The 13,293-nt window shown below is 36.8% G+C and overlaps 1 protein-coding gene across 4 annotated transcripts in view; it reads right to left on the bottom strand.

The window, feature by feature from the left end:
* NBEA (neurobeachin) overlaps positions 1–13,293 on the bottom strand; it is a gene marked incomplete at its 5' end in the record, with an annotated part of 522,572 nt that overhangs the window by 378,861 nt on the left and 130,418 nt on the right. For all 4 annotated transcript variants that reach the window (XM_082332788.1, XM_082332786.1, XM_082332789.1 and 1 more), the window contains 2 exons: positions 7,337–7,470; positions 7,902–8,099. In XM_082332788.1, the coding sequence (XP_082188914.1) occupies positions 7,337–7,470; positions 7,902–8,099 (332 nt within the window). The remainder of the gene's footprint in view (positions 1–7,336; positions 7,471–7,901; positions 8,100–13,293) is intronic.

The raw sequence follows: 13,293 nt of genomic DNA, 5'->3' as shown, positions 1-13,293 counted from the left end.
AGAATTACAATTTCAACTGAAAATATAATTAATTTCAGGAAAAAAAAATTAAGCAGTTTTCCACTACTAAGAAGCAGAGAAAAAAGGCTGCAGACTAAAACATGAAGAAGCCGTATTTCCAATGGTTATGATACTGGTTATTCTATAATTAGCGTATTGTAGAGACAGTGAGTCTCTGGAATACTGTTATGTAAAAAAATGAAGGTTAATTACATTGTTACAGCATTGCCTGATTTTCCCCTCAAACATATATGTCCCTTGTGAAGACTTAAAAAAAAAAAAATTTTGATAAATAAAGCAGGAGCACAGAATAGGTGTTCACAGCCTACACTGTCTGACTGGAAGATGTCCTTAAGGATGCTTTCAGGTCTATACATATTTATCATATTTGTGAAGTCCCTGCCTTTATAATTCAGACAGCTATTCTTATGATGTGCACTGTTACAAATACCACCTAGTTTATTTCATTCATCTAAATATATAGATATAATACAAATAACTATTACGTTTCAATAGTTCAGCATTATGTTTCAACATAACAATATTTCAGCATCACAATCTTCAGTCAATAGTCATGCAATGTTACTCCTTAAATAAAAAATACACTACAGATATTCACAAAAACAATGGCTGCTGTAGATAACAGTCTTCAAAATTCCAAAATATGACACTTCCTTCTTCATTAAAAATAATTACACCCATAAATAAATATTTAATTTTCTTTTCCTATTTGTATCTATGAGAATTTTAAAGAACCTTTTCATATTACACGTAAAAGAAGATCACAGTGAAAATCCCAGGGTTACAAAGTCTTTATGCTATGACAAGCATTGAACAAGAATGAGCTCCCTTTGTCAAATTCTAAATTGACTGGTAGTTCCCACTAAGCAAACAATTATTACTGTTTTGTGGAGGGAAAATACAGGACAATTTAGATAAACTATTCTTATGAAATGAGTTTATATGACTTCACTTACAAATGAAGCATCCTATTAGGAACATCAGTCACATATTCAAACAAACTCAGATGACAAAGGCTTTGGAGGAATAAGGAAAACCCTAGAAGTCAGGAATTTGAACCACTGGGATAAAAGTGAAATTTGTCTTGGTTTTTTTTGTTGTTGTTTTTGTTTTATTTGTTTTAAGTCACAACATAGATCAATTTCTCTAGTCTACTCTTTCCCATGATAATTTTCTCTGAAAAATTTACCTTAATTACTTTAAGTTTCATCTTGGATTGCGTATTACAAAGTTATCTGGATTGTGCTTTACAAAAGGCACTTTCAATTAAAGTAGGCATGTTGCCATAAAGATCTAAGTATGTTGATTAATAACAGATGATTTATCTTGAAGAGGCTATGTAAAAGAGAATGATGCAGGTATTTGTTCTGTCTAATTATCTTTGGGAAGGATCCTTTATAAACTAATTCCACTTGTATTTCCACCTTCTCCAAAATAAGGCAAAAGGCTTCTATGATGAACTCCATCGCAGGCTGTTAATATGATAACTTTTGAAAACTAATCTTAGCATAAACAGATAAAGTGGTATTAAAGAAAATCATACGCCAACAATTAATGTTTTGTTTTTAAACAAAAATAATCCCAAGGTACTTGCCCCTTAACTGGCTGTATTGAGATAAATTACTATTATCATTATTATTATTATTATTACTCCTTGTCTGCTGGCTGCCCATTACATCTCATTTTTAGCAAAGAGTTTTAAATGACTTCAGCTGATTCATTAAGTAATTTGCTACTTCATCAGAATATTTATTAAATGTTTCATAGTATGGACTTAGAAATCCTCAGGGAGAAGCATTAGCAATATATTAGCAATATATTTTGATGCACAGAAGATGCGAGATGATCTCCACTTCCTTACTTCATTCCTTCAGGAGGAAAATCAAAGCACAAAGGGTAAGAATGGATTTCAGAAATTGTTTTGACTACACTTATATACAGGTTGGGAATACAAAAAGGGATTTTCATCAAGGTATATTCACTGCTAAAGCATGAAATCAAACACTTGTGCATGTTTTAACACAGTCAATTGCTCTGCTGCTACGTTACTGATTACTAATATTCATTCATTCATATTTATGCAGTCGTGGCCACTAAAGCCTGTGTGCCGCAAAGTCAAGAAGTGTTCCCCTAACCAGGCTGGAGGTAAGATAAACTCAGAGCAAAAGAGACACAGACAGATGGTGGGGATGGAGAGAAAGTTCCCATGAGCTACAGCTACAGCAGCTCTCTAAGGTGCTTCCTTAGCTTCCAGTTTAACTACCTTTTTTCCTTCTGTAAGCTTGTTGGAGAGAAAGGGGAAACTACCTTCTTTTCCCTTTTCCACTTCTTTTTCTCATAATATATGATGAGGACAATAAGAGAAGACTACTAAACATGTTTCATCCAAATTGATGCCACTGAATATGAGTCAGATGAATCGGTGTTGCGTAGCAGAACTAGAGAGGCAAGTCATTACACACCTCTGCTTACAGGCATAACACTTTGGGATACAGACACCAGTCAGAAATCAGCCACCCTTAATAGCTCCTGGATCTTCTGGAGTATGCACCGCATGTACCGCAGTTTGGGAGTTTACAAAGGATTTCTACCACATAATACAGTGACTATATTTTCATTATAAACTATCATCCAGGCAGTCTGATTTGGCAAGTCACATTACTGCTGTCACAGTTTGGGAAGATTCCAGTACAACTGATTTCATCTGAGCACAGCTAGGGTATACTAGAGATGTGAAATTTCAGGTGCGATATTCAGTCTTCTTCCCTTTGAAACCCATGAGGAGTGGGTTATCAGCACCCGACTCTGCAAGCTCTAAATTGTAGACTGGAGACAGCGATGGACTGGGACCTTGGCTCGCCATCAGAGGCAAAGGCAAATGCAATGACCTTGGAAAGGATGACTTTCGTATCCACTCTCAAGTTTAAATACCTGGGCCAGCTGTGGCAAACAAGAAAATTCTTGAAAGACAGGAGGAGAGGACAGGTTAGGTAGGTAGGACACTACGTCGAATTCATCATATTTGCTACCATGATCTCAAAGACAAATTCAGTTAAGCAATTACATTATTAAGAATTATTGGAAACTCACAGATTTTTCATATTAAGCTAGTAAAAAAAATCAAGACATCAAATTGTATTTCCTATCAAGCTGTGCTATTTCCTATCTGTAGAAACTGATAGGAAAATTGCATATTTCCTATCAAACTATTCATCTATCAAAAAGTAGATGCAGCAACACTGCTAGTTACAGACAGGAACCCAAAAAGTCATCCTCTAAATATAAAAAATACTAAAAAAAGTGAGTACAAGATATTAATTGATCAAAACACACAAAACATTTACAGGAAAAGATGAACAACAGGAGTTAAAATATTGTTGCCCCCCTCACCAGTGTTTCCATTTCACTGACTTACAACAGGTGAGCAATATACTCTGTAACAGGGCTACCTATATTAAAGAGTGAAAATAATGTCAGTAATAAAACTGACTGAAAAGATGCCTGCATTTACTTTGCTACAAATTTTAGATGGGTGTATATATCACCTTTAAGAAAGTTAAGGTGGGCCTAGGCACTGCATTTATTTAGTATCATAAACAGCAAAAATATTTTTAATTTTTATTGTATAGTGTATACAATCTAGCAAATCCAGTTAGTAACTTCTAGAATAAGTATATAAAAGAATTCTTGGAATGACTTAATCTATTTAAGCAAACTGCTACAGCTCCTTCTACTTTCAAATATTTTCCCAATATGGTACAGTCTAAAGCAACAATCTCATCTGAATTAGCACTTGTTATTTATTCTGTGATGGAATTGTGTCAGTGCCAAACACTGCACACCCAATAGCTTGTCAGAATCAATCTGTATGACAGTGCTCAGCAGATCCAAATGGATTCAAAACTATACATGAGACCACAAGTGAACAAAGCAAGTCCTTCCTATCATATTACCCATATAGTATAATCAAAGGTAACAATAACAGTATCATAACAGAAAAAAACCCTCTATATTTCTTTTTATTATATAAACACCTTATTGACCTAAAATGCTAAATTTTCTATTCTAACCAGATTATTGGAAAGCAGGATGAAAAGTAGCAGTCTTGGCATTCAGTTGAGGAACCACTCTCCTGAATAGCAGGTGCCTCACTTAACCTAAGAAAACATACTTAAGATATGAACTCAGTTACCATTCTTTTAATTTCAGTGTATGAGAGCATAAGAATCTCTACAGTGCTTCAAAAGCAGAATTGTAGGTTATTTCAATACTTGATCTCATGGAGGATGTACATAAGGCACACAGGGACATACATATTACAGGAATAAAGAACATTTACAAAGAATACCATTAAACCACAAAGTTGCTATATTCATATTGCCCTGCTTTATAATTTAAAATTTTATTTACCATGAATCTATTAATTTAGAAAAGATTAAAATTGTAAGTGGATCAAAATGATTAAAAAAACAAGGTGTTCCCTCATAGTCCTGGTAAAAAACCCCTTCTAATGTTAAAAAAGATAATTAAACAAATAACTGAGAACCTTGAACTTATTAAATAGATTTTGATATGTGCAGGAGAGAGGCAGGTGAGAAGGATTCAGAAAAGTAGTCTGGAAACCCAGGACATTTACACTGGGGTATCAAACTATTTGTATTTCCCACCTCCCAGAACCACATTAAGACAAAAGGCAGCACAGCTATTCAAGAGACAACTTCTGAGTCCCCCCAGTTGGCCACCAAAAAGAAATAAATTATACAGCCATAGTAAGCCTTTATAAACATAACGGCCTACTATCATCAAGCATCATCTAAGCCTATTTTTTTTTTTTTTTGGCAAAGCAGCATAAAGTTTATCTGCTTATAAAAATACATAGATTGTAATGGCTGAATGCCAACTGCTTTTCAGAAAGAAGTGGTGCAGCCCTCTGTTGCTGATATAGATATATTTTCATAGGTAAGAAGTGTATAAACAAGTACCAGATACAGTTCAACAACTGCATTTTGGAAAGGAACAAATAAAGAGAGAATAGTCTAAAAAACAAGGGGAAAGAAGGAAAGGACTCAGTAAGTATACTTCTTCCCTTAGTCCACTCCACAAATGAATCTGAAGTGTAGCCCTGTTTTTCATGTTTAGCCCCCTTTCTCCATTATCTCCTTTCTTTGCCCCCAGAAATCTTTTATTCCTTTATTTGCCTACTTCCTTGTTCACTTAAACTATTATTTTTCTCAATATCTACATCCTATTAAACTAAATATAACAAAGTAATGCACATACACCAAAACCATGGTAATTCAACATTTAAGTTACATCTCATCAAGCAGCCATTTACTTAAAAATCTTTTGAATATGTTTTTGAGTTAGGATCACATCTTGTTGTATTATGCATTTGCACAATCATATAGTACAATGAATTACAGACCTCTTTTTAGAATATAATCTAATTATAGAAAAAATGCATTGATTTATTCAAAAACAACTTTTTTTTTCCTAGTTACAATTCAACTAACTCCAGAAATGTTCTGTACATTTTAAATTGAACTTTATGAACATTCTCACTCACTGGAAAGACGACACACTTGGGAAGAATTAGTCTTTATCTCGACTTATAAAACTTACATTATATTAGCTTTCCATTTTTAAACAGACCTAGTTACTGCTTTATCATTTATTACAGACTCAGCTCATTAATGAATTTAACATATGTTTTATTCATATGTATGGGCACATACACACATAATCTTCCTTAAATTGGAATAAAGCATTTTTGCTTACTGCTGTGCCAGTAAATAAAAACATACAGGGATTTTTTTTCCCAAATTTATTTCAAACCAAGCATTGTTTTTTCTATTCCCCCTGCTTCACAATACTTCAATGAAAAGTACATACGGGACAACAGACTACAAAAAAGTAAATATCCCACATGAGACAATATACAACCAGCTTTTCTGTCTTTAACACTGAAGGAAATAATTTGCACCACTATATCGCTTGGAAGTACAATTTGTTATTTTTAGGACTGTGGTTACTTCTAACGTTGTACTAAAATATTCTCATGAAATACATTAATTTTTCACACTACAGAAACAAATAAAAACCAGCAGCCATCTTAGCTACATATATTTGAGTTACCAAAGGGGAAAACAGATGACTGACAAAACTTCACCAAATAGATGAATTTCTTAAATTAGATTGAGACAAGTGATGCTTCATGAGAAATTATACCAATGTATCACTTTCAGTTAAATTTTTCAAAATTGTCAGCAATTTTAGTATTATTTAATTATTTTTCAGTTAACTAATTTATTACTGAACTACCTAAAGCAATAGGAAATATCCAGAATAATTAATAGCAGAGTATTCTAAGCAGAAAAATAAGCCATGTGCTCTGAATTATGCACCTATTTTATAAATTTATTCAAATACAAGAGTCAGCTTATACTGCCCCGAAACACTGTTTTCTAGCAGGTTTTGGTTACATACCATCCTACGGGGAAACACCATACCAGTTCTTCAGCATTACCTTTTCAGTTTTGTTACCTTCAAAGGCTTAGGCCACACACTTTGTTCTGACAAATTTAGACATCTTGTGGTGCCACTAGAATAGGAGCTTGCCCTGACAAGCAGGTGGCAAGAGATCTTTCCAAAAATAACGACAGATGAGCTAGCTGTGAACAAGTCAGCGTGGGTACTGACAGACTCCTAAGCAGTCCTTTGCAGTCTACACACAGAAGCATTCACCTAACTTCTGTGCAGGCTTTTCAACCCAGGGGGCCACAGTATCAGAGCAGAGACTTCTTGTGTCCCTGTTTAAAACTCTCTTGGTGTGTTCCCAGTCACTGTTGCAATTGTAATATGGCCGCAAAATAACTGATTATGGCTTTATGACTTTCTGACCATGTATTAATATGGAAGGAGGTATCTTTCATTAATTTTGAATGTTATTAAATATGAATTCAAATGACACACGCTTTGACAAAGTAAACAACATTGCACTGTCAAGTGCACATTTGTTTCTTTTAGAAGTTACAAGAACTGTCACAAAACTATCTTTAAAGAGTCTAGAGTGATTTGAATTCATTATTTAATCCAATCAATTTTGTGCCAGTTTCATCTGGAATCTCATCAGATTAATACAATTTACACATCTCTACAGTAAACTACTTTTTAAAAAATAATATTATTTTCAAAGAAACAAGGGTAAAATGTAAGTCACAGCATTTACAAACGAAAACAAATCAAACATTCCCACAACAAAATTGGAAATATTCTTAGCTTAATTTAGTTTTTCTCTTGCTTGAAAGAAGCTTACCAAACTGTTGTTTCCACCTGACTGTCGTGCAGCTGTCGATTGTCTAACTGGGCAAACAGAGGAAAAAGAACTTGAATCCCTCCAATGGAATGAATTGCGCTGTGAATGGAGTGGGTTACGATAGCTTTCACATCCTAAATTAATAAAAGAAATAAATAAAAGGAAAAACCTCAGTTACTCTCAATTTTAAAGGACAGTTACAAACGTAACTTGGGAACACTTTAACACTGAATTGAGTGCAAACTAAATCAGACTTTTTTTAACTTAGTTTCATTACTTATGTTTCAATTATAATCACTATACTTAAATGCAAACATTAAACAGAAAGACTTCAGTATCGTGGCAAGCTGTGCCTTATGGTATGAAGTATATATTTCTTAATGAAGAAATAATGTTTTTTTCTCTATAAAGTGAGCAAAGAAAGAACAGTTCAAGTGATAGGTATACTAAGAGCTGAAATAATACAAAATAACAATCTCTTTGTACACTAGCACACAAATCCTTTTATTATCCAAACGATGTTGAGCTAACAGTAGTCACAGAACATCAATTTAGTAGCACATACCTGAAGCATAAGAGCATGGGGTGAGTGTACAAAAATTGAAGGATTTTCCTTTGGTGAGGATTCAAGGCATAGCTGAGCATCAGTAGCCTTCGCATTATAAGTAAAAGCGATGCTACTTGCAAGTTTCCCATCGTATAGCACTTGTTTATGGTGCTCAGCCAGATGAATGTCACTCTCAGATTTAAATTTGAATGTGCTCTGAAAAAAAAGAAAACAAAAGTTTTACGAAGTAAATATTTTAGACAAAATCCTTGCCACAAAATGTGCAGAAAATACATTGGACTTGAGAGGGAATACAGAAACTGCTAAAGTTTGTTTTAATTTTCCAGTAGTTTAATGCTACTGAACAATGAGACAATTTTTTTATTTACTCTACTCCACATCAACATGTCAATATAATATTTGGTATTTTATGTGGTATTCTTTCTGTCTCCTTTAGGCATCAGTGTTAAGTTTCAGAAGTAACTATCTGGAAGAAATGCTTCACATTAAACAGCTATAAATATGTTAAAATAAAAAATTGAGCATATAACGCATTAAAAATAAAGAACAAATTAAATGCCTCGTATTTTAGTTTATATAAACTCACTCAAATCAGAATATCGACTCCTATACCATTTTGATTAAAGGAATAGTTATTTTTAAACAGCATTAAAACCCATACTTCATTAACAGTCAGGAGTATATATAAACAAGCCACTTGCACTAAAAAAGAAATCCAAATAAAATTATAAATGCCATATTTCAAATTAATGATTCTCCAGCTCAAAGTTTTTACAAAGGAAGACTGAAAATTTCTATTATTCTTAAATATACCATGATTCATATCTGATCTAAAACTAGGTTTTCTGGCAACACTGACAAATCAATCAAGCACAAGAAGATAGATTTCTGCCTTTCTGCAAAGCATTGTCAGATTTACTTGGCACATAACTGCTTTTGTATGTAACATTCATTTGACAGTGGCAGAAAGACAACTAGTAGTAACACACAGTGCTGTACTGATACAAGTAAAGCAGATTTGTTAGAAATGACCACCATTTAATTAATGCAATATATATATATAAAATGTTATATTTCTAAAATCTTTACTCAGTTTAAAATAATTTATTGCTGAGATTCATTATGAATCTTTTTGCTTGTTTTCACTGCATATAGCCATCACAATTCTCTTTATCCCTTAGGTCCTACCAAATCTTTCCCTCCCTTTCCCCCCACAGTAAGAAATCCTATATCATGAACATATTGAAAGTACTATCACTAGGGTTTTGGTTATCCAGATTAGAAGAATTAAAATAGGCAGCTTATAGGCTATCAGCCACTCTTTCCAATCAAATTACAGGTTCCTACCGATTACGTAAACCCATAAAATCCATCCGGCTTTTGCAGAGCTCTCAAGGCTGCTGGAAGCCATGACAAAATTCTCTTGCTTACAGCCAAATGACAGGAAAGCACATCTGCTCAAGCAACTGACACATGGCAATATAAGGTCTTGTGACAAGCATCCATTTGTATGTGGGTCGTAAGATTGATGTAGACTGAATAGACTGGGCACCTGACTGCAGCTGTTGGAGAACCCTTGGAGCAGATCTGTCAGTCAGCATGCTTGGTGATGTCAAGCAGAAGGGAGGCAGCAATGCCATGCTGAAAATGTATGAGATGCAGGTACCATAACAGATAATGCAAGTAGGAAGGGCAAAAGGAAGTGAATGGGAAGTAAGTGCTTTAATCTACGTTTGGCAAAGAAGAACAATGTTATCTTTAGCTGCATTAGGAGGAGGGTTGCCAGCAGACGGAGGGAGGTGATCCTTCCCCTCTACTCAGCACTGGTGAGGCCACACCTGGAGTTCTGGGCCCTGCAGTACAAGGGAGCCATGGATTTACTGGAGAGAGTCCAATGAAGGGCCACTAAAATCATTAGGTGACTGGAGCACCTCTCCTATGAGGAAAGGCTGAGAGAGCTGGCACTGTTCAGCCTGCAGCAAAGAAGCCTCAGGGGGGATCTCATCAATGTGTATAAATATCTGAAGCGAAGGTGCAAAGACGACAGAGTAAGGCTCTTCTCAGTGGTGTCCAGCGACAGGACTAGAGGCAATGGGCACAAACTGAAACACAGGAGGCCCCCTCTGAACATCAGAAAACACTTTTTTACTGTGAGGGTGCCCACCAAGGTGGCAGAGTCTTCATCTTCGGAGATATTCAAAAGCTGTCTGGACATGGTCCTGGGCGACTGGCTCTAGGTGGCCCTACTTGAGCAGCAGGGTTGGACCAGATGACCTCCAGAGCTCCCTTCCAACAACCTCAACCATTCTGCAATTCCGTGATTTGCATTTGGGTTAGCAGTCCATTTAGCAGGGAAACTCCCAGTGATCCCCACTTACTGCTCTGTTTATACAGCAAAGCTGTTCAGAACAAAAGACACTTCCTTTTGGCTGAAACTTAAATGTCCTCCAACTGGTGGTAGTCATTCAGCCCAAAGCATCAGACTACAACCAATCTGAAGTAAAAACCCCAAAATATATAGAATGTGGGTATTCAACCCTCAGCACCAAACATTTTAATTTAGAAATGTGTTCCTATTGTGCCACACTACTTACTGAAGTAGAAAAACCCAAAGAATGAGTATTATGCTTAGAGCTTGAGAGCTGGCTCTCTGTTGATATAGCTTGCTACATCTCACTTATCAGGAAATGACTGCTACAGTTTATAGATTTGTCCTGAGGAAGGTGATGATGTATTTCTCCCTATAGGACATTTTTAACTATACAGAATACATCTCTGTGCACTTTCTGCAGAGGCAGAAATAATTTAGTGATTTCATTGATTTCCAAAGATATCTGCATTTTGCAGGTACTATATTTTGATGTTTTATCATAAGAAAACTCTTCTTACCTGGAAAAATTTTTGTGCCTCTAAGTTTTGTCAGATCCCAAAGCTCAGAATGTTTTACTTCTTGTCCTGGTTTCGGCTGGGACAGAGTTAATTCTTTTCCTAGCAGCTGGTGTAGTGCTGTGTTTTGAAATTCATATGAGAATAATGTTGATAACATACTGATGTCTTAGTTGTTGCTGAGTAGCGTTTATACTAGTCAAGGACTTTTCAGCTTCCCATGCTGTGTGAGGTGCACAAGAAGCTGGGAATGAGCACAGCCAGGACAGCTGACCCAGACTGGCCAAAGGGCTATTCCATACCATGTGACATCATGCTCAGTATATAAACTGGGGGGAGTTGGCCGGAGAGTGATTGCTGCTTGGGGATTGGCTGAGCATTGGTCGACAGGTGGTGAGCGGTTCCATCACTTGTTTTTCCTGCTTTTTGTTCCTCTCTCTCTCTTTCTCGTTGTTTTCCTTTTAATTACAATTACAATTACTATTATTATTATTATTATTATAATATTTCAACTATTAAACTGTTCTTATCTCAGCCTTAAGTAAGTTTTCTTACTTTTGCTCTTCAGATTCTCTCTTCCATCCCACCGGGGAGGGGTGGTTGAGTGAGTGGCTGTGTAGTGCTTCATTGCCGACTGGGGTTAAACCATGACAGTTCTTTTTGGTGCCCAATGTAGGGCTCGAAGGGTTTGAAATAACAGGTTAACCAGAGTTTATTAAGGAATTTGTATCTGTTAACAGTTGCGGGTCCTGATATTGATTCATCTGTTCTCAATATTAGTTTATCTGATCTGCACCATGCTCTTTTTTTTTTTTTTTTTTGCTGTACATGTTAAAGATTTGTGTTGGTTTTTGCAGTTTGCTGTGCTCTGCAGTGATTAGTGATGTTTTGCCTGGTAGATTTGTTATTAAAACACTGCCCTTGAACTTAATCTGGTATTTGAGCTTTGTACTGAAGCCATTACTGTACCTTGGGTACCACCTCATGGAGACAATTAGCAATTATACTTCTTCCTCGGAGAGGTGTTTTATGGAGGAAATACAGAATGGCACCCTTGCTACCTTCTTCTATGAAGTTTCCTCCTTCATTACAATAACTTTTAAGTATCTTGAACATCCTTGGATAGTTAAGATACTTCTATTGGTATTTCTTGGAAATATTGTTTTGTTTTTGTCTAAGGTTAATAAACAATTTAAGAATATCATCCAGAGATCTGCCCCAAGGCTAGATAGTTATGAGTGGCAGGTTGTGTGGAACAGCATGGGCAAAAGCCTAGGACAGTGGGCACCTCCAGTGTTTTGGAACTTCACCTCTGAACAAGTGCAGAATTCTGAAAAATTAGTAGACTATTTGGAAAAAGTATGCGGTAACCCTGGCAATTCTAGGGAGACACAAATCACTGCAATGTGCTGCAGCCTGGCCCATGCCTACCGAGCCTTGTTCAACACTATTCAGTACCCTCAAGGGGAAGAGAAGGCCTCTGGTTCTGACAACAAAATGACAGATGCTGTGGCTACTCCAACCCCAGCACCCCAACTGCCGGTGCTGGGCTGGATGTTCAAAGGGAAGATCCCCTCTACACATCTCGCAACTGATGCTACATAGAGTAAGTGGGTCACACTGATCACACAATGGGCTCGACTAGGAAACCCCAGTCTCCCAGGAATCTTGGAAGTAATCATGGACTGGCCAGAAGGCAAAGATTTCAGAATATTGCCAGAGGAGGAGGTGACGTATGCTGAGGAGGCCCCACTGTATAATAAACTGACAGAAAATGAGAAACAATATGCTCTGTTCACTGATGCGTCCGGTCGTATTGTAGGAAAGCATCGGAGATGGAAAGCTGCTGTAGGGAGTCTTATACGACAAGTTGCAGAAACTGCTGAAGGAGAAGGTGAATCGAGTCATTTTGCAGAGGTGAAAGCCATCCAGCCGGCTTTGGATATTACTGAACAAGAAAAGCGGACAGTGCTCTATCTCTATACTGACTCATGGATGGTGGCAAATGCCCCGTGGGGGTGGTTACAGCAATGGAAGCAGAGCAACTGGCAGCGCAGAGGTAAACCCATCTGGGCTGCCACAACGTGGCAAGATATTGCTGCCCAGATAGAGAACCCGGTTGTAAAAGTACGTCACATAGATGCTCACGTGCCCAAGAGTTGGGCCACTGAAGAACAACAAAACAACCAGCAGGTGGATCAGGCTGCTAAGATTGAAGTGGCTGAGGTGGATCTGGACTGGCAACATAAGGGTGAATTATTTCTAGCTTGGTGGGCCCAGGACACCTCAGGCCATCAAGGGAGATGCAACATACAGATGGGCTGGTGATAGAGGGGTGGACTTGACCATGGACACTATTGCACAGGTTATCCATGAATGTGAAACATGCATTGCAATCAAGCAAGCCAAGCAGTTAAAGCCTCTCTGGTATGGAGGATGATGGCTGAAACATGAGTATGGGGAGGCCTGGCAAATTGATTATATCACACTCCCACAAACCCGC

This window comes from Platalea leucorodia, assembly GCF_965183815.1.
Source record: "Platalea leucorodia genome assembly, chromosome: 2".
Taxonomy (NCBI): Eukaryota; Metazoa; Chordata; class Aves; order Pelecaniformes; family Threskiornithidae; genus Platalea; species Platalea leucorodia.
This window is presented reverse-complemented; position numbering and strand designations above follow the sequence as displayed.